A 20,959-nucleotide genomic window follows, 5' to 3' on the forward strand; every position below is an offset into this window, starting at 1 on the left:
AATGCGCCAGAGGGACAAAAACTTCAATGGCGATGATTTGCATATGTTGCTGAATTTGGCCAGGTAAATAATATTCAAATGTGTGAATTAGTTTATAAACGAATTAAATCAAAACGGCAGGTTGCTAATACTGAGCACTCTAGCACAAAATCTGACTGCTGAAATCTGGAAGCGAGCGTGCGACATGGAAGGGGCGAGGAGGGCGCGACTTTAACATTAAGGTTAGGATCATCAATACCAAAGGAATCATGTTTGGATTTTGTAACAGTTCAGGAGCGCAGTCCTGCGCCCTTTATTTTTAGCCAAAAATTGTCAGTGGTTCAAATTATTATAATTTTTCATTATTTTTTTTACAGCAGAAAGATGGTTTTAAAATAAGAATTGAGTTTTCGCTCGTCTCAGCCACGCGTTGCATTCAATATTTTTATTTTCAAACAAATTGTTTTTTTCGTAATCCTGATACCAAAAGCTACTTGCTCTACACGGATTTTTCGCAAACGTAATAACATGGGTGCCCACAGCTAACGTCATACCAATGTCCGTCTCTAAAGCATTAGTTTGTCAGTTAAGTGAGATTTACTTTAAAATTAAAATAATACATATTGATCACGCAGTCCTCTGAAGCGAACGCTGCTGGCTCGTTCGGAGCCCAGCCAACGTAATCCAGTGTCGCGTTAGATTCCCATTTTGTGTAGTTGGACTGGCCTCTCTTGTTGAGTCCGGAGTAAACCCAATTTCCTTCAATACCTGCAACGGCCCCATGTACAAACGTTGGAAACCACCTATTGTTTTAACCTTTTCTCATGATAGCCCACTGGACACAAAAGTTTTCCTGGACAGTCTCTGCAGACGCCAGCACCAATCCCTTGTCAACGCATTTCTGCTTTGCCGTGTCGTAGGCAACCTGACAGAAATTATATTCGAGTATTAAATTTTAAGTTTTTACAAGAAGCAATGTTTACAGCGTCAGGGAAAGCTTCAAATTGGCCTGTAAATCAATTACAGATCAGAAATATTTTTCTAGATTTGAGGAAAAGATTAATACCGGTTTTGCAATTGTCAGTTGGCGCAGGGTTAGACTCGCAAACGTATGAAATTGACGCTGTGCAACCTATCTCAACCCACAGAGAATTCCTTAAAATACCGGTTAGAATTTTAAATTCCATTTTATCTGAACTCTCACTGGAATGCAGCACAGTGTGCTCCAGTCCAAGATTTCAAGTTATAGGAAGGAGCAAATCCTGAATAGTTCAATGGCACTCCATTTGCCCAGTACTGGAAGTACATGGATCCCATTTTGTTGAGTGAGTGCCACAGCTGCGCTCCCTTTTTGCCTTTAAATTATAGACAAGGAAGGAATGAATTGAATGTACACCGCAATTATAATAAGAAAAAATCACCCGCGGCGTAAATGAGAAATTGCACGCAATAATTTTCCTGTGGAGTTTCCAATGTCGCAAGATCTCCGTTATTATTTTTGCAATCGTCCTTAGCGTCGATCCATTTTTTCTATTTAACAAAAGAGATACTTAGCGGAGTAATTATCAATATCGCTTTGAGCATTCCTTACAGTTGCCGTCGAAATAGTATAGCTTGAAACTGCAAAAGGCGCGAGTGAGAATTATGAGGGAAGAAAATCAGTAAATAATATTACATCCATCGCACGGGTGTTTGAAATCATTGGTCTCGCACACGTAGCGCCAGGATAAGCCACAGGGCGAATCAACCCAGTGCTGATTGCTAATTGTTAACTCTTTGTCAGTTGGTCGCGTATTTACCAAATAGTAATTTTATACAGAAAAACTACGCAGTCCTCGGTAGCAAATGCTTCAGGGTTATTTACGTCCCAGTCGGTGTAGGTTAGCGCGCTACCGCTCAGCCACTGGCTATAATTGCTCAGTCCGCGCTTGTCCATTCCTATCCAATGCTGAGTCACTCCGAATCCTTGAATAAAATCTTGAATGAGTTTTATCTTTTAAAAATTTCCTGTGTAAAATATCGTATCACTGTATTGTAAAATATTGTGTATAGATTGAATCGAAGCACATATAAAAATAAGCTAAAGCTTAAAAAATGATTTAGTTTTTTATGCGTTGTCTCATGCATGGTACGATTTTGTTTTGCTTGTCAGAGTTGAGAGTTAAAATGTTTTTTATTTTCACGTCGTAAAAATCATTTTCTATTATTTCGATAAAAATTGAATCCTTCTCATGGTATTGAAAAACAGAAATTTCAATTATTAATAATGCTGTCACCAAAGCATAGCAAAAACAAGTGTAGTAATCAAGTATAAGATTACCCATCTCGACCAGATACTGTCCCAAGCATAAATTTTCCTCGGGAGTCTCGGCACTAACGAGTGAGCTATTTTTCATAATACACTCGAACTTCGCGTCGTCGTATATTCTCTGTATAAATTGGAATTCATAGCATGGATTTAATATTTTTTTTTTAATATGGAAAATTGAACAGAAACGTGTGTTTTACCGTGTCCGAGGAGAGGATAAACTTGTATTCTGATTACAGGTATCAATTACGAGAGGGCTACACACTAAAAGACAAAGTCATACTAGCGCAGACGTCTTGCTTAGCTGGCGACTCACAAACGTAAATATTGGAGCCCATGCACGGTGTGTCGATCCACTCGTCGTTTCTATGAATTTGTTATTTCATTGGATACGATCGAGAAAAGTATGCATACAAGTAGGCTGCGCAGTTTTCAGTCTTCAGCTGAGCCGGTTCGCCAGCTTTCCAGGCGGTGAATGAGATGGAAGTTCCGTCAAACCACTGCAAATAGTTGCTCTGGCCGATTTTGTTCAAGCCGATAAAGACGATGCTCGCAGATTTTCCTGAATTTTAATTTAACACTTACGGGATTTACAAAATGTTTGCGATATAAGCTTTAGGCTTACCAGCCATGGCGATTTTGTCTTTAATGCACGCGTGATCTTTGTCCGTTTTCACTGTGGCCAAGTCCGCTGATTTCAGTTTACACGCCGCCCTGGCTGCACCCCATGTTTGCGTGTCAGTTGAAATTGTGTACGTTGACGCCACTTAAAAACGGATTTTAAGAAAGTAAAGAGTTTCACAAGTTTTAAAGTCAAAGTTATTTTTCAAAAATCTAAAATTCTAACTCAATGTATTCATTATACAGAAATGTGAAATTAAGGCGCAAAAGGTTTGGATCGCAGTCTTATCTTGCTATAAAATTATATTTTATTTTGGCTTCAAAAAATCACTCACGTCCTTGACAGGGGTCCACAATCACAGCCTTTTCGCAAACGTAGTAGTTTCCCACAACGCAGTTAATATCATACCACTGGCCCTGTCTGAAAAGGCGAAAACTCTTCATTTTTATTGAGCCAAACTACATGCAGTAAATCATACATGTTGAGCATGCAATCTTCACTGGCGAACCCTGACGGCTCGCCGGGCGGGAAGCTTCTATAAGTGAGAGGGGCACCGTTTTCCCATTTTGTGTAGTTAGTCTGACCGATTTTATTCAATCCGGTATAAACCCAGTTGTCATAAACGCCTAAATTGCAAACTTAAAATTTATATTTTTAGATACACGAAAGTAAACAACCCTTTTTCAATATCGCTCTTTGAACGCAAATATTTTCCGTGACCGTCTCCATATTCGCAATAGCCATTCCTTTCGATTTGCATCTCAGTTTTGAAGTAGCATAATCGACCTTACGTCTTTGGTTAGATTCAATATTTAAAAACACAATGCAACTTACTTGCTCTGCGAACACTTCAAATTGTCCTGCGAATTGCTGCTTATAAATCACGCGTGAAATAACAATTTGATCCCTACCATCCGTGCAGATTTCTTTCGGACTAGGCTTTGATTCGCAAACGTACGGGATCTCCCAGGTACAGGGAATGTCACCCCAAATACCACTCCTAGTATTTAATTTTCATTTTGAAACAGACCAGGCCTGTTAGAATAGTCTTACTCGAATCCTCCGCAATGCTCTCCAGTCCAAGACTTCAAATTGTAGCTCGGGTCAAAGTCACTGTAGGTGAGTGGCTCGCCGTTTGCCCATTGGATGAAGTAAACTGTGCCCAACTTGCTCAACGAATGCCACATCCGCTCGTCCTTTTTACCTGCATTCATAAACTTTTGACTAAAAAGTGTACAAAATTTTGCACATTGCGAATAATACGCTTCATGAAAACAATTTTAGAAATTTTTAATAGTAATTCTACATCGATTTCGTCTTGGATCATGTATCAGATTTTTTATTTAAAAATTAAATATCGGGCTTCATTTAATAACTTTTACCACCTCTAAATGCCAATTTTGTGTTCAAGCGTATCGATATAACGTAGCTTTGTTGGATTGTAATATAAGTGAAGTGCGCATTACATTATTCTAAACGTCGCTCTAAATAAAAAAATATCTCCGATGCGATCCACTTATATTATTAGTAATATGGTAAATTTGATGTTCTAGTAGACCGAAGGTGTGTATTTAAAAAATTCAATCTATCCATTTTTCTTACCAGCCATATATATTTTATATCTGACGCAAAAATTCTCCTCTGGCGTCTCCATGGACACAAGATCTCCGCCCAGTTTCTTGCACTCCTCCGATGCATAAATCCAATTTTTCTGAAAGGTTGCAACTTACAAATATTAATGTGGTGATAGTTCGCATACTCACGTTATTGTTTGTGACAATCGTGTAAGTGGAAACTAATAACAATATTATTAGAAGATGTTTTCTTTTAATTTTTAATTGCGTACAATCTTCACATGGGTCTTTGTAGTCGTCCTCGCACACATATCTGTAGGCTACTCCGCAGGGCGAGTCATGCCAGTGATGGTTTCTGAAGCACAACTAAAAATTCATGTCCCAAAAATAAATGTAAAAACGAACAAGGCAACAGCGCAATGTTCGCTGGCAAATGCCTCAGGGTTGTTGACGTCCCAGTCCGTGAAAGTCAGAAGTTCGCCGTTGGACCACTTTGTATGATTGAGGGTTCTTCTCTTGTCGAGACCGATTGTGAGTGGCGTGGACGACAACTCTTTGAACAATAATGTACGTCGTTTTTGTTTTTAATATTTCGGCTTTTACCCAGTCCCGCGATGTACTGTTGCAAGCACATGCTTTTAGAGGGGTTGTCCAAATCCACAATCGTCATGTTCTTTTTTAAGCATTCGAACCGCGCATCGTCATACACTCTCTGCAGGTTTCACAAATTAAAATTTCCCGTAAAAACGTTTCTGTCATTGCCATATTACCGCTTCAGTAGATACTGAGAAGCTGTATTCTAAAATGGAATATAGAAAATGAGTTACGCATCTTTTTGGGAAAATTGGCTATTACTTGAGCAGACGTCGATAGGTGCTGGGGATTCGCAAACGTAAGCGTTCGATCCTTTACAATCGACGTCCATCCAGGCACCGTCTCTGCAATATTTACATGGGACCGTCTTGAAACGGTTAATATTTTAAATTAAAATCCCAACTTGTACGCAGAGCAATGTTCCGTCTTAAATTGCGCTGGTTCACCAGATTTCCAATAAGTCGCAGTCGGCGTACTTCCGCTGTACAATGACGTATAGTTGCTCCAGCCCATTTTATTTAGACCGTGGAAAACGATGCTTGTAGTTTTTCCTGCGAGTGCACCAAAACGTGAATTTTAACCCACTATTAGAGTGTTTTTGAAATTCATTTCACCGGCCAAGTCGATTTTGTCCTTGACGCAAGCGTGCTCCTTCGCGCTGTCGATGCTGACCAGATCTCCGCCCTGCTTTTTGCACTCGGCTCTTGCGCCACCCCAGGTCTTTGTGTCGGTCGAAACTTTGTATGTGGAAGGCACTGTGAAAACATTGCAAGACTATTTTTATTATTTGATTTCCTCCGTTTTTTGCTGATATTTGTCATACATTTAATTTAAATCTGTTCTAAATATAATCCAACTCACAAAGTCTACATAAAAACAGTTTGACTTTGTGTATTGCTTGGATATGTAAAAAAATATCATTTTGAAGACACTATATAATGCTGGGTAATTGTGCCTTTGCAATAAATTAAATTTTGGCAGGACGTAACCCTTGTTTTAGAATGTTTTACGTTACGCGGTTTTTAAAATGCTTTTTCTTTTAAACTATTAGCAAAATAAAGAGGTAATTTGTGTCCAAAATTTCAAGTGTAATAAAAAATTTATTTAGAATAAGACAGGTGGTAAACGTTTTGAAAAAATGCACTCCTTACGTCCTTTGCAGGGGTCGATAACAATTGTCTTTTCACAGACGTAATAAGCTGATAATTCGCAGGGCAAATCGTACCAATGGGAGAAGCTGTTTGCAAACAATTGAGTCGAGTTTCGAGTGCGAATGAAGAAATAAATACAAATGGATCCCGCACTGCTCATGAGGGAACTGCGCTGGTTCGCCTCTGTTCCAATCCAGATAAGTCAGAGGTGCTTCATTGTACCACTTGGTGTAATTGCTCGCGCCTTTCTTGTTCAGACCGTTCCAAACGTAGTTGAAGGTCAAACCTTTAAAAATAAACTCAATTAATCGCGATTAATTTTTGATTTGAAAATTTCCAAACCTTTCTCGTCAAGTAAACGCTGAATGCAAATGTTTTCCTCTCTAGTCTCAGGTACTGACAAAGCCATCCCATTTTTTTTGCACTCAATAATTGCCGCGTCAAAAGTGAGCTACACACCGTGAGATTAAAAAAAATGAACAGTGCCTCGACCAACGAGGCCTTCCTTACCACAGATGTGGATGCAACGAATTGATCTGTATGGCAAAGAAATTTTAATTTTGAACACTCTTACTTTAAAATTTGCATACCAGGATCGCAGCGGTCGATCTGTGCAGATTCACAAACGTACCGCAACTTCCAGTCGCATGGAACGTCTCCCCATTTTCCATATCTTAGAAGTTACAGTAGGATTGGAATTTAAAAAAATTTAAAACAATAAATTTTTTTATCACATACTCAAATGCTCCACAACTCTGCCATGGGAATTCAAATGGGTTTCCAGGTGACCAACCAACGTAAGTCAATGGCTCTCCGTTGTTCCAAGAGTCGAAATTCGGCTGTCCAAACATATTCAATGAGTGCCACACGCGATCAGCTGCCGTAAGACCTTTTCTTAACCACTAAAATTGTAAATTCTATTTTTTTCAACAGACTCCATACCCGCGTTTTTTAAGATAGACATGACGCAGATATTTTCCTGTGGTGTTTCCAAAGAAGTTAGTTCCATTCCAAGTTTCTTACAGTTCAGTCTCGCTTGTGCCCACGAGGCCTTTTTCCCCAAATATTGTGCTCCAATAGTACCATAAGTAAACATAAAATAATAATTATACCGTGTCGTTAGAAAGCACATGTTTTGTTGTCACTGCAAAATATAAAGTGTAAATAATTTTTACAAATAAAACAAATTTATACTATTAAAACAAGGGTCGAGGACGACTGCATCTTCACAGGCATAACGCAGGGGTTGAGTGCACGAAACATCAAACCAATGGAAATTGCTATGAATTTGTCATATGTCAATTAATAAATTAAAAACCATAAATATATTTCATATTTTTCAATTGAATTGCAGCTATAGTGATTTTGATAAATTCGACCAGAAATATTTTTTTCTAATATGGCAACTACACGGCTCGCATTTTTTTATTTTTAGCAATTATTCCTACTTAGCTTGCACGCATTTTTCAGTGCCAAACTGGGCTGGGTTGCCTGCCGCCCAGTCGAGATAGAGTAAAGGTTTTGCGTTAACCCAAGACGTGTAGTTCGCATTTCCAGTCATTGTTAAACCGATATAAACGGGTTCCCTGGCGAGCCCTAACAGTTTTAAATCTTTAATAAATATTTTAAATTAATTAAGTCCCATATGATCTTGCCAAGCATGGTGAGCTGCCTTTGGAAGCATGTGTTCTGATCTCGAGTCTCCAGGCTAACCAGATCCATTTTCTTCTTCTGACATTCCGCCCTTGCATCGTCAAAAGACAACTTTGTACTCGATATTTCAACCGGTTGCTCGTCTAAGAATAACACTTTACACCAATTCGCTGGTCAAAAAAAGCATTATTTTCACTTGTGCACATGTCGAATGGCTGGGGTGTTTCGCAAACGTAGTTGTAGGTGTCTGTGCAAGAGGCTCCAATCCACTTTCCTCCGCTGGAACAAAATGCTCAAGAAAAGATTTTGATACACGCGGCGCGAGAGTTACGAAATCAAAGAGCAGTCTTCAGTGTCAATCTTCGCAGGGGCGCCAGAATTCCAATCGGTGTAGGTGAGTGACTGTCCGCTCAGCCACTGAGAGTAGTTTGGTAGGCCGATTTTGTTGAGTGCTTGCCAAAACGGAGTCGCTGTTTGTTCTTAAAAATCGGAAACCGCTGAGTGATCAGGAAATCGAATTTCTTGATGGAACTTACTGGCATTTTCAATTATGAATTTAACGCAGGTATTTTCTTCCGTGGTTTCCATGTTTACAAGGTCCATGCCTTTCTTCTGGCACTCCAATCTTGCGTTAGCCCATGTTTGCTGAAAATTTATGTCACTCAAAAGTTTACACATCGACCGAAAGAAATAAAAATGTCATATATTACCTTGTCAGCCGAAAGAGTGTAATTAGATTTGCCTGATTGAAATGTTTTAATTTTATTGCTTTGTAAAAAAACTTTTATACTTTCGAAGCAGGGTGGACGTGGAGGAGTTGTGGTTGGTGGAGTTTGACCGGACGGTAGAATCGTTGCGCTTGATACCACAAATGTAGTTTGAATATCAAATTTTCATCAATCTTTCATGCATGACACATGTCTTTATTTCACAACCGCAGAAATAAATTACTTCCTCGCTCTGTTCCCTTATCGAATTTCCCAATGCAAAATGAAGCGTATCATTTCAAAAAGTATCGTCTAGTGGCAATTTGTGTCCTCAATCATTGGAGTTCGGACAAATTTGGGTCGTGACTATTTTTTTATAACAAATTGATATGATAAAATCGTGCTTTATCTAAAAGAAAAGATGATTTGAAAAAGTAAGATTTTTCTTTGGCAAAAAGTATAACCTTAAATAAATTTTGGTATGATTATTGGATAAATTTAAAAATATAGGTCATGTAAATTTTTTTGTTACTTTGTGCTACCAGGCCCTGGCGTTGTGATTATGATGTCTGAGGCCGCAGTTGTACCACCTGGAGCCCTAGTCGTAGCTCCCGGAACCCCAGTCGTAGTTCCTGGGGTTCCAGTTGTTGCTCCTGGTGCGCCCTGGACAACAGTAGTTCCACCTGGAGCTGGAGGAAGTGGGTTGGACACTCCTGGCAAAAGAGTGCCACCAGCTGTACCCGTCAAACCTCCAGGGCCTGGAGTGACGTTGGAACCAGCTCCTTTAGAAAGTGGCACTGTGAAGCTATAATTACATAATGAAGTATTTTTACTCACCTGGAGCATTTGGATCCGATCCAGCAGGGTTTGAAGGGCCAGAACCAACAAGAGTTGCGGAGTTGGGACCGGCAGTTGAAGAAGGACCTGACCCGGCAGGGTTCAAAGGGTCTGCTCTTGACGGATCATCAGGATTTGAAGGATTTATTATTGGGTTGGAAGGGTCTATTGTATTTGATGGGTCCGACACGGCCGGATTTGACGGATCTGCGGGGTTTGATGGATCTAGAGGATTTTTTGGGTCCATAGGGTTTGATGGGTCTGCTGGTTCTTTCCCTGGAGAAAAAGTTCTACCTCCAGGGGCCGTGATTTTTGGTTTCGGTGGCTTTTGGTTTGACTTTGTTGTTTTGAGAAACCTTGTAGAATTTTTGCTCGTCTTAGAGCACCGCACCATACCGCAGCACTTGATAATTTGGAATCGTCTTTTTTGTTTAGTAATCACGATGACAGTTCTGCGTGGACTGCGCTTTTCAAGGATGTGAAGCTCCTTCATTGATGATGGTGCGAAATTATCTATAAATAAAATTACTTTTGTTGGCAAAACGATCATCCCTGTAAATAATTGTAACTATAATAATCATAAGTCTCAGCCAGCAGCCATGGATTTGGCCTAGCTGCAGCAGCAACATCAGCCGCCGGATTCAAAGTTGAAAAAATCGGAAAATATCAGGCCGCAGGAAGTTCATTAAATTTGAGGTCAACAAATTTAACTCAAATTCCCTTCGTCCAATCATTTCCACAGTTAATTGCTTTAATTTAACATCACAAATTTGAACCATTATCTGCAAGAAAGCTAAAATTGACTTTGGACGGAAAGCCTTTAGATTCAAAGTGTTTTTATTGCGGATCAGCAGAGCAACAATGCTCCACCTCCACACCTCCCCACATTCAGAATACAACAGATAAAAATACAAAACTTTTTTGTTTTTGATAACAGAGGGAATAAGAAAATAAAATAAATAAATTTTTATCAGCAAACCTGTGTGAATTGGATAGCGGGGCAAGCTTTCATTGATGCCATTTTCCATGGCATAAACCTTTACCAACATTAAAATGATGAGTTTTCGTAAATAATATGCGCAATGATTATAATTACCACTGCTGCAAAAGTGAGTGCTATGAGGGCGAATGTGTAAAAAGTCATCACTAAATACTGCCTGAATGTATCAAATAGAGCAGTCGCTTTAGTGTTCAAATGCTCAGCACAATAGAGAGGGAAAGCTTTGCTTGCCCATTTCGATTTCGCCTAGCAGTGCGAGGAAAGCGGATGCTGTTGTGTGCTGCTTCTGTATGGCTCTGTTGTGCACGACTATACAGCGCTTGTGCTTATTTTGCGTTGTGCGTATCGCTTATGACGCAAGACCAATATTTTATTTTATATATAGTAGCATTTCCCAATTTTTAAGGCCTGAGTACTATTACTAAAAACTTGCGCTCGTCATTCACTGGCACCATGAATTTGCATCAGAAAATAATCTTCATAGAAGCTAATATGGCTCCTCAGTGATATGTGCATTTATTTCTTGTTTTAACATCTATTTAAGTGTTCAAGTTGCGTGTTGTGGGAGGAATGAAATAAACCTTACTGACACATGGCAAAAGAAAGACTAATTTATTTCTGCGCTCGTACATAGATCCTTAATTCCTTAATATACAACTTTAATGAACTCTCTGGACAAAACATAATATATGCTATTTAATTGCTGAGACTGATATCCAATTACGTAAATATCCAATTATTTTCCCAGCCCTTCCTTATCTTACAGATTTTTATGTTAAATTCCAAAATTTCATTTGATATGGCGCTTGAGTTCTAAAATCGAAACTGAAAAGTTTCTCAAATCAAACCAAATTTACTTTGTCAAGATTCACCAAATTGTTTTATTTCTCTTGAAAATATTGTTATTTTCATCAATATAACGACCTGCTTTACACAGTTTTCTCGCAAACATAGTAGTTTCCAAAATCGCAGCTAATATCATACCACTGGCCTTCTCTAAAATGAAAAAAAAAGTTTTTTGAGACAACCACAAGAAATTAAAACTTGCGTGTTGAAAATGCAATTTTCATAAAGAAACGCTGCTGGCTCGCCAGGTGGGAAGCCGCTGTAAGTGAGAGCGGCACCATTCTCCCACTTCGTGTAGTTGGTCTGACCGATTTTGTTCAATCCCGCATACACCCAGTTATTGTAAGCACCTTTTACATTATAATTTTTACGTAAAATGAACTTAAATAGATTGGAAATCCACCTTTCCTCAGAATCGCTCTTTGAACGCAAATATTTTCTGTTACGGTTTCCATATTCGCGAGAGCAGTTCCGCTCTCGTTGCATCTCTGCAATGAAGTGGCGTAATTGACCTTAAATATTTGTTTTAGTTAAATTCTTTGAAATATAGAATATGTGGCTCACTCGCATGGCGTAAACCTCAAATTGACCTACAAAAATTTGCGTTAATATCAAGTGCATAGAAATATTTTATTAACCTCAGTTTAAAGCAAGCTATTCATATTGTGAGTCTCATTTCACATTTTGTGTTTTTACTCAAATATTGCATTCTGTAGTGACACAAAGAAAAAGAGAACGCGATACAGTAAGGAAGCTGCTTTAAATTTCAACTAAAAATTATGACTTACCTTTATATTGACATCTACCATCGAATAAAAAAATTAACCTACCGTTTATGCAAATTTCTTTGGGGCTTGGATTCGATTCGCAAACGTACGGGATCTCCCAGGTACAGGGAATGTCCCCCCAAATGCCACTTCTAGTATTATTTAATTTTTATATTGGAACAGACCAGGCCTGTTAGAATAGTCTTACTCGAATCCACCGCAATGCTCTCCAGTCCAAGACTTCAAATTGTAGCCTGGGACAAAGTCACTGTAGGTGAGTGGCTCGCCGTTTGCCCATTGCTTAAAGTAAACTGTGCCCAACTTGCTCAAAGAATGCCACATCCGCTCGTCCTTTTTCCCTGATATTTCATACTTAATTTACAGCCAAATGATTTGCGTATAATATGTATGAAATAATTAAAAAGATTCCCTCTGGAATGCATTTTATAATCTTATGAGGATTATAGAAACGCTCGCAAAATTTAAAAAAATTTTGCCATGTCACATTTTTCCTGAAAAACAAAGTGAAGAAATCAATTTATAAATAGTCATACCAGCCAGATATATTTTATATCTGACGCAAAAATTCTCCTCTGGCGTCTCCATGGACACAAGATCTCCGCCCAGTTTCTTGCACTCGTCTGATGCAAATACCCAATTTTTCTGGAAATTTAGAACTTACAAATATTAATAAGCTTTTATGATTCGCACTCTTACGTTGTTGTTTGTGACAATCGTGTAAGTGGAAACTAATAAAAATTTACTTATAATGTTTTTTTTTAATTATTCATTGCGTACAATCTGCACATGGGTCTTTGTAGTCGTCCTCGCACACATATCTGTAGGCTACTCCGCAGGGCGAGTCATGCCAGTGATGGTTTCTGAAGTACAACTAAAAATTCATGTCCCAAAAATAAATGTAAAAACGAACAAGGCAACAGCGCAATGTTCGCTGGCAAATGCCTCAGGGTTGTTGACGTCCCAGTCCGTGAAAGTCAGAAGTTCGCCGTTGGACCACTTTGTATGATTGAGGGTTCTTCTCTTGTCGAGACCGATTGTGAGTGGCGTGGACGACAACTCTTTGAACAATAATGTATGTCGTTTTTGTTTTTAATATTTCGGCTTTTACCCAGTCCCGCGATGTACTGTTGCAAGCACATGCTTTTAGAGGGGTTGTCCAAATCCACAATCGTCATGTTCTTTTTTAAGCATTCGAACCGCGCATCGTCATACACTCTCTGCAGGTTTCACAAATTAAAATTTCCCGTAAAAACGTTTCTGTCATTGCCATATTACCGCTTCAGTAGATACTGAGAAACTGTATTCTAAAATGGGATATAGAAAATGAGTTACGCATCTTTTTGGGAAAATTGGCTATTACTTGAGCAGACGTCGATAGGTGCTGGGGATTCGCAAACGTAAGCGTTCGATCCTTTACAATCGACGTCCATCCAGGCACCGTCTCTGCAATATTTATATGGGACCGTCTTGAAACGGTTAATATTTTAAATTAAAATCCCAACTTGTACGCAGAGCAATGTTCCGTCTTAAATTGCGCTGGTTCCCCAGATTTCCAATAAGTCGCAGTCGGCGTACTTCCGCTGTACAATGACGTATAGTTGCTCCAGCCCATTTTATTTAGACCGTGGAAAACGATGCTTGTAGTTTTTCCTGCGAGTGCACCAAAACGTGAATTTTAACCCACTATTAGAGTGTTTTTGAAATTCATTTCACCGGCCAAGTCGATTTTGTCCTTGACGCAAGCGTGCTCCTTCGCGCTGTCGATGCTGACCAGATCTCCGCCCTGCTTTTTGCACTCGGCTCTTGCGCCACCCCAGGTCTTTGTGTCGGTCGAAACTTTGTATGTGGAAGGCACTGTGAAAACATTGCAAGACCATAAATCAAATTTGATTTCCTTCGGTTTTTTGCTGCTGTTTGTCACACATTTAATTTAAATTTTGTCTAAACAGAATCCAACTCACAAAGTCTACATAAAAATATTTGGACTTGGTGCATTGCTCGGAAATCTAAAAATTAAACATTTTGAAGACACTATATATATATATATATATATATATATATATATATATATATATATATATATATATATATATATATACACACAATGCTGGGTAAATGTGCCTTTGCAATAAACGAAATTTTGGCAGGATTTAACCCATGTTTTAGAATGTCTTACGTTACGCTTTTTTAACTACTCTTTTTCTTTTAAACTATTAGCAAAATAAACTGGAAATGTGTCCAAAATTTTAAATGGAATAAAAAGTTTCCTTAAAATAAGATAAGTGGCAAACTTTTCTAAAAAATTTGCACTCCTTACGTCCTTTGCAGGGGTCGATAACAATTGTCTTTTCACAGACGTAATAAGCTGATAATTCGCAGGGCAAATCGTACCAATGGGCGAAGCTGTTTGCAAAAAATTGAGTCGAGTTTCGAGTGCAAATGAAGAAATAAATACAAATGCATTCCACACTGCTCATGAGGGAACTGCGCTGGTTCGCCTCTGTTCCAATCCAGATAAGTCAGCGGTGCTTCATTATACCACTTGGTGTAATTGCTCGCGCCTTTCTTGTTCAGACCGTTCCAAACGAAGTTGTTTGTCAAACCTTGAAAAATGAACTCAATTAATCGCGATAAATTTTGATTTAAAAATTTCCAAACCTTTCTCGTCAAGTAAACGCTGAATGCAAATGTTTTCCTCTCTGGTCTCAGGTACTGACAAAGCCATCCCGTTTTTTCTGCACTCAATAACTGCCGCGTCAAAAGTGAGCTACACACCGTAAGAATTTTTTAATGAAAAATTAAAGAGTGAAGAGTGCCTAGACCAACGAGGCCTTGACTCAAAATACTGACTATCGAGAATGACATTGAACCAATTTCAACGTGCCATCAAGTTTAAAATTGCAACAGGGAATTTTTAAGTTTCTTACCACAGAAGTGGATGCAACGAATTGATCTGGATGGCAAAGTAATTTTAATGTTAAACCCTCTTACTTTAAATTTTGCATACCAGGATCGCAAGGGTCAATTTGTGCAGATTCACAAACATATCGCAACTTCCAAGAGCATGGAACGTCTCCCCATCTCCCGTACCTAAGAATAATAACAATAGATCGGAATTAAAGCATGCTTTTGACTTTTGGCACAAAAAAAAAACACATACTCGAAAGCTCCACAGCTCTCCCAGGGTATCTGCGCTGGATTTCCTGGCGCCCAGTCATTGTAAGTCAGTGGCTCTCCGTTGTTCCAAGAGTCATAATTCGGCTGTCCAAACATATTCAAAGAGTGCCACACGCGATCAGCCGCCGTTATGCCTATATATATATATAGGTTACATATCTAGGGATATTTATTTTAATTTGCCACCAAACTCAATACCTGCAGACTTTAAAATGGACTTGACACAGATATTTTCCTGCGGTGTTTCCATAGAAGTCAGTTCCATTCCAAGTTTTTTGCAGTTTAATCTCGCTACTGCCCACGATGCCTTTTTTATCATTAAAATTTTAAAATATACAACACCAATCACATGGTTCCATCAAATATATACCGTGTCGTTTGAAAGAACGTGTTTTGTTGTCACTGCAAATTAAAGTGTGCATATTAATGTTATTAAAAAATAATTTGCTATTCATACTGCTGAAACAAGGGTCAAGAACAACTGCATCTTCGCAGGCATATCTCAAGGGTTCAGTGCAAGCAACATCAAACCAATGGAAATTGCTTTAAATTTTTTAAATTATCAGTCCACAAAAATGATTTATAACATTAATGGCTATTTAAATATTAAAAAAAACAGATGAATTAATTTGTGTTGCGAGATTGGCATTCAATTTTACTTGGCTTGCACGCATTTTTCGGTGCCAAACTGGGCTGGGTTGCCTGCTGCCCAGTCGAGATAGAGTAAAGGTTTTGCGTTAACCCAAGTCGTGTAGTTCGTATTTCCAGTCATTGTTAAACCGATATAAACGGGTTCCCTGGCGAGCCCTAACAGTTTTAAATCTTTAATAAACATTTTAAATTAATTAAGTCCCTTATGATCTTGCCAAGCATGGTGAGCTGCTTTTGGAAGCATGTGTTCTGATCTCGAGTCTCCAGGCTAACCAGATCCATTTTCTTCCTCTGACATTCCGCCCTTGCATCGTCAAAAGACAACTTTGTACTCGATATTTCAACCGGTTGCTCGTCTAAGAATAACACTTTACACCAATTCGCTGGTCAAAAAAGCATTATTTTCACTTGTGCACATGTCGAATGGCTGGGGTGTTTCGCAAACGTAGTTGTAGGTGTCTGTGCAAGAGGCTCCAATCCACTTTCCTCCGCTGGAACAAAATGCTCAAGAAAAGATTTTGATACACGCGGCGCGAGAGTTACGAAATCAAAGAGCAGTCTTCAGTGTCAATCTTCGCAGGGGCGCCAGAATTCCAATCGGTGTAGGTGAGTGACTGTCCGCTCAGCCACTGAGAGTAGCTTGGTAGGCCGATTTTGTTGAGTGCTTGCCAAAACGGAGTCGCTGTTTGTTCTTAAAAATCGGAAACCGCTGAGTGATCAGGAAATCGAATTTCTTGATGGAACTTACTGGCATTTTCAATTATGAATTTAACGCAGGTATTTTCTTCCGTGGTTTCCATGTTTACAAGGTCCATGCCTTTCTTCTGGCACTCCAATCTTGCGTTAGCCCATGTTTGCTGGCAAATAAGGGGCATTGAAAAGTTGATGCATTGACCGGAATAAATAAAAATCTAAAATTTTACCTTCTCGGTGGAAAGAGTGTAATTTGATTTGCCTGAATTTATTGTTTAATATTCAATGCTTCTTTAGTTAAAATAATAAATTTACTTTCAAAGCAGGGTGGACGTGGAGGAGTCGTAGTTGGTGGAGTTTGATCGGACGGTAGAGTCGTCGTGCTTTATAGTATAATACGTTTGAATATTTAAGTCACATATTTGATAAATCTTTAGGCATAACATATATGTGTGCCCAATTTTTAGCATATTTTCATTTTACTTCAAAAATTTTATAATAAAAAAATGCGACTCTCTCTAACAATCAGAAAAACAACGTTAAAAATTTCTTATACAACCAAAAATTAGCAAGAGATGTGAAAAGTTCCGATATTTTGATCTTAACGCGACGATAGATTAAAAATCTATACATATATGTTTGCAAGTTCCCTTCAACATTTCATGCATTTTTTATCATATTTATTTCCACTGCATTGACAATTAACTAGTAAGACTGAACAATTTTATATACCACTAACAATAAGAAAAATACTAAAAAGTGATATCGACCCCTAATCAATTTTATCTATGTACTTATATTTGAAACTTAATGTTTCCTTACTTTGTTGCACCAGGCCCTGGCATTGTACTTCTGGTGCCTAGTGCTGGAGTTGGAGTTGTATCTGCGCCACCAGGAGTAACAGTCGTAGCACCTGAAATAACCGTTGAAGCTCCCTGGACAACAGTTGTTGCACCCGGAGCCAGAGTAGAGGTGATTTGACGAGGACTAGTATTGGTTACGCCTTGCGAAGACGTTCCTCCAGCTGCAGTGATCGTACTTTCAAGGCCAGCACCCTCTGGCAGAATAAAAGAATTGTGATGGAGATAAAATAAGAAATCAAAGTCTTTATTTTATTCACCGGTAGCTTTTGGATCCATCCCTACAGTGTTTGAAGGGCTATTAGAACTGGCAAGATTTGGCGAGTTAGGACCAGCAGTTGAAGGAGGATCTGACCCGCCAGGGTTCAAAGGGTCTGTTTTCAACGGATTAGCAGGATTTTTAGGATCTATTATCGGGTTGAAAGGGTCCGTTTGATTTAATGGGTTCTGCACTTCTGGATTCATTGGATCTTCCGGATTAGGGCTGTTTGATGGATCTTCAGGACTTGACGGAGTTTTAGAATTTGATGGTTCCTCAGGATTCGACGGATCCACAGGGTCTGAAGGATTTGAAAGATTTGCTGGATCCAGAGGATCCAATGCGTTCGGTGGCTCTTTCCCGGCGGGGGGAAAAGTTCCTCCTCCAGGAGCCGTGATTTTTGGTTTCGGTGGCTTTTGGTTTGTCTTTGTTGTTTTGAGAAACCTTGTAGAGTTTTTGCTCGTCTTAGAGCACCGCACCATACCGCAGCACTTGATAATTTGGAATCGTCTTTTTTGTTTAGTAATTACGATGACAGTTCTGCGTGGACTGCGCTTTTCAAGTTTGTGAAGCGTCTTGTCTAGTGAGGGTTCAAAATCATCTAGAAAGAGTAATATGTTGATGATTTTTAGTTTCAATATACTCTCTGTTCATAATAAAATAGTCATCTAAAATTGAGATTGGAACAAAGAACAAAGATGGATAAAAAATATTGGCACGAAATAAATTAAAAGCTTTAGATTAATTCACTTGGTGCGTTTTTAAAATTTCCTGTTTTTTTTAATTCATCAGTTATCCAGGCTATAAACTTCATCCAATACATTCTAGGTTAGGCCTATGCTCAATCTAATTGTCAACGTCATGCGTGATTACTCCGTTGTTATTTTGAAGAACTTATTGTTATCTACACCCCACCGATCGAAGTGTAAAAAATACATGTATTAAACCATCGAATCAAATTAGTCAAATTAAATTTGCAGAAGGAAATTCGCACACAAAATACTCGCTGAAGTCGTAACATCCAATTTCTTCTTGTCTATTTTTAAGCTTTAACACGTTGGTCATTTTCACAACGATTTTTTACCGTTTATCCCTATGGAGATATAATATATGGCATCACTTTTCCCGAATTTTTCTTTGTGCATCGTAAGGAATTTCCCATACACACGAGCATTAAATGCTCGTAATTAAATATAAATTATATACAATAAATAGACCGTCAAGATGCACGAACCTTTGTGAATTGGATAACGGAGTAAACTATGGTTGGTGGCATTCTTGCTGGAAAAGTCCTATTCCGAAATATTAATATTTTGAACTGTTTTGTGCCTGGCGCAAAACTTACCGCTGCTACAAAAGTGGCCACAGCGAGCGCGAGCGGGTACATTCTCACTTTTGACCGATTTCAATTAATGATGGGGTTGTCACGCGTCCAATAGGTTTCCTGCCAGTTTGCAAAAGAAAAAACGTATTTCCAATGCGGAGCGAAAATATTTTCCGAGAAAAGCGGATGCTCTTCAGGCGGTTGAATATTAAATTGGCCTCTTCCAACAAGTATTGCTTTGATTTGCGTTTCACGTTTTTCGCTGTTACTGTGATGAGTAATGTGATGAATATTAGCTATTTACTATACGTGGCAAGCACGTCGGAACGGAATTGCAGGTAAATTGCCAGCAAATAAATACGTCACAAAAAGGGAAGGGAGATTAGGTCGAAATTCTCATAAAAAGTACACATAATATAGCAATTTAGCAATGGCATGATTTGAAACAATAGATTCATGATGTAACTGTCTGTGCGCGCATGGTATGCAGAACATATTTAAATTATATAACACTTAACCATCCAACGTTTTCTTGAACCTTTCCTATTTGAATCAAGTTAATTAAAATCACTGATTTGCACATCGAATTTTGAGCTTATTTTTTGTGGTTTAATATAAAATATTTTCTTATGCAATATTGACTCAAATGTACTAATTGAATGAATCTTATATTTTCAGCTTACAATGTTATTTTCCATTCACATTGTGGTTAACAAAATTTTTGCGCCGCTACATTATAGGGACTGTATCCTTTTCAGGCTTCAAGAGGACGGAACATAGGTTTTTTTGCATTCCTTTATTTTTTAAAGGAATTCAAATTTTGTAATCAATTTAAAGAAACTAGCGTGACATTAATTTAATTCAAAAGTCTATCTAATAAGTTATAATTTTGTATGTTATTTGTGTGCCACTTTAAAGCAAGGCTTGGGTTTTTGGCACAAATTTTGTAGCTTATTATTTTACTTTTAGAAAATTAAATATAGAGGACACATGATTCAGTAATTACCGTAATTACGATTACAAAAAAATGCCAAAGTTCTTATAATGTGAATGATCAATGCGATATTTTTACATTTAAAATGCGATTTCCCTATTATTGCTAAGGCGATCGCAAAATATGCTGATGATACTGCTCTAGATTTTAATGTTAAAAATGAAGTTCGCATTTTTATTCAAATTTGAAAAATGCTTTAGTAAGTACCACACAAATAAAAAAGTATCTTATCCATATTAAAGTGACATCTCATCGTGCTCTGCAATAAAGAGGGAATGTCTCAAAGATAAGAGCTATAGCTATTTATATAAGATACGCAATAATGCCCAAAATGATTGTCAAATCTATTGAGTGCTGCTATAATCCGCATCCTTCATCCTAATTCAAGCACTCAAGACGATTAGGTGCATTGAGTTGTGATTCTCTCTGATGACTTCTACAATAAATCATTTATGTAATAAAGCTCTTGTTTACCTCAATGCCACCAACGCCGCCCAGGTCAGGCTAGTGAGTGAAAGCTATTCTTCTCTAAGCGGTTGAATAACTCCGAAAAGATGAGATACAATACAGTGAAGGATGGCACTTGGGAAAGAACATTAAAAAACACTAACCATACCTTTTTTAACAAAGTCTTTTTTAAAATCATAGGCTGTTATTGTGAAATTAGGCTTTTTTCAAATAATAAAAATCCCTCTACCGATTTAATATTAGCGTAACCCCAGTGGCCCACAAAAAATGATCTCTGTGCAGGAGGTTGTTGCTAAAAATAATCGATAAAATGCTACATGCAAGGCCACGAAATTGCTTACAGTGAGGGGTGCGATAAGTGAACAACGGGGGGTTCAGTTCTCCATTCTGTTCTCCCCCCTCGACGTGACGCAATACTTTTCACGTGTGGGGGGCACTTAAAGACAGATAATGTTTCCGCTCTGAAGCCTATCA

General features: G+C 38.4%; 2 protein-coding genes across 3 annotated transcripts; both read right to left on the bottom strand.

Moving 5' to 3' along the window:
- Positions 1 to 300: 300 nt before the first annotated feature.
- LOC135936650 (macrophage mannose receptor 1-like) lies at positions 301 to 10,468 on the bottom strand. Of its 2 annotated transcripts, XM_065479536.1 has the most exons (48): positions 10,405 to 10,468; positions 9,426 to 9,938; positions 9,121 to 9,370; positions 8,672 to 8,739; positions 8,592 to 8,623; positions 8,418 to 8,526; positions 8,213 to 8,360; positions 8,078 to 8,160; positions 7,884 to 8,024; positions 7,677 to 7,824; positions 7,423 to 7,508; positions 7,341 to 7,372; positions 7,171 to 7,279; positions 6,967 to 7,117; positions 6,819 to 6,901; positions 6,739 to 6,764; positions 6,571 to 6,679; positions 6,367 to 6,514; positions 6,229 to 6,314; positions 5,692 to 5,832; positions 5,481 to 5,628; positions 5,339 to 5,421; positions 5,254 to 5,282; positions 5,087 to 5,195; positions 4,889 to 5,036; positions 4,756 to 4,838; positions 4,673 to 4,704; positions 4,512 to 4,620; positions 3,963 to 4,113; positions 3,821 to 3,909; positions 3,587 to 3,769; positions 3,388 to 3,535; positions 3,244 to 3,329; positions 2,913 to 3,053; positions 2,702 to 2,849; positions 2,571 to 2,653; positions 2,488 to 2,516; positions 2,300 to 2,408; positions 1,797 to 1,944; positions 1,655 to 1,740; positions 1,571 to 1,599; positions 1,401 to 1,509; positions 1,184 to 1,334; positions 1,046 to 1,134; positions 963 to 988; positions 796 to 904; positions 600 to 747; positions 301 to 545 (listed from the first exon to the last, which is right to left on the bottom strand). In XM_065479536.1, the coding sequence occupies exons 1-48, from the start codon at positions 10,451 to 10,453 to the stop codon at positions 479 to 481; spliced, it is 5,382 nt and encodes a 1,793-aa protein (XP_065335608.1). In that variant the 5' UTR covers positions 10,454 to 10,468; the 3' UTR covers positions 301 to 478. The 2 variants fall into 2 exon arrangements, with proteins under 2 accessions (XP_065335608.1, XP_065335607.1); XM_065479535.1 differs by lacking the exons at positions 8,078 to 8,160; positions 8,213 to 8,360; positions 8,418 to 8,526; ... (3 more) ...; positions 9,426 to 9,938; positions 10,405 to 10,468 and having other exon boundaries at positions 302 to 545; positions 3,587 to 3,695; positions 3,744 to 3,769; positions 7,677 to 7,901.
- An 847-nt stretch (positions 10,469 to 11,315) lies between these two features.
- LOC135937538 (macrophage mannose receptor 1-like) lies at positions 11,316 to 20,655 on the bottom strand. The gene is made up of 34 exons (XM_065480690.1): positions 19,045 to 20,655; positions 18,934 to 18,991; positions 17,701 to 18,300; positions 17,403 to 17,637; positions 16,896 to 16,963; positions 16,811 to 16,842; positions 16,636 to 16,744; positions 16,431 to 16,578; positions 16,296 to 16,378; positions 16,103 to 16,243; positions 15,896 to 16,043; positions 15,694 to 15,779; positions 15,607 to 15,638; positions 15,435 to 15,543; positions 15,220 to 15,370; positions 15,067 to 15,149; positions 14,987 to 15,012; positions 14,718 to 14,826; positions 14,515 to 14,662; positions 14,377 to 14,462; positions 13,773 to 13,913; positions 13,562 to 13,709; positions 13,420 to 13,502; positions 13,335 to 13,363; positions 13,168 to 13,276; positions 12,970 to 13,117; positions 12,837 to 12,919; positions 12,756 to 12,787; positions 12,593 to 12,701; positions 12,247 to 12,397; positions 12,102 to 12,190; positions 11,836 to 11,861; positions 11,675 to 11,783; positions 11,316 to 11,621 (listed from the first exon to the last, which is right to left on the bottom strand). Exons 1-34 carry the CDS (start codon positions 19,084 to 19,086, stop codon positions 11,422 to 11,424), a joined length of 3,951 nt encoding a protein of 1,316 aa, XP_065336762.1. The 5' UTR covers positions 19,087 to 20,655; the 3' UTR covers positions 11,316 to 11,421.
- Between the last annotated feature and the right edge of the window lie 304 nt (positions 20,656 to 20,959).

This window comes from Cloeon dipterum, chromosome 2, assembly GCF_949628265.1.
Source record: "Cloeon dipterum chromosome 2, ieCloDipt1.1, whole genome shotgun sequence".
Lineage (NCBI taxonomy): Eukaryota > Metazoa > Arthropoda > Insecta > Ephemeroptera > Baetidae > Cloeon > Cloeon dipterum.

Excerpts from the sequence above, each read along its gene's own strand:
- LOC135937538 (XM_065480690.1), bottom strand. The coding sequence starts at position 19,086 with ATGTACCCGCTCGCGCTCGCTGTGGCCACTTTTGTAGCAGCG. Across the intron at positions 16,843-16,895 it reads ACGTCCACCCTGCTTTGAAA|GCAAATCAAATTACACTCTT; the intron begins GTAAATTTATTA and ends CAATAAATTCAG. Across the intron at positions 11,784-11,835 it reads TTGAGGTTTACGCCATGCGA|GTCAATTACGCCACTTCATT; the intron begins GTGAGCCACATA and ends CAAATATTTAAG.
- LOC135936650 (XM_065479536.1), bottom strand. The coding sequence starts at position 10,453 with ATGGAAAATGGCATCAATGAAAGCTTGCCCCGCTATCCAATTCACACA. Across the intron at positions 7,373-7,422 it reads CCTCGACCCTTGTTTTAATA|TGACAACAAAACATGTGCTT; the intron begins GTATAAATTTGT and ends TATATTTTGCAG. Across the intron at positions 4,621-4,672 it reads CGATTGTCACAAACAATAAC|AAAAATTGGATTTATGCATC; the intron begins GTGAGTATGCGA and ends GCAACCTTTCAG.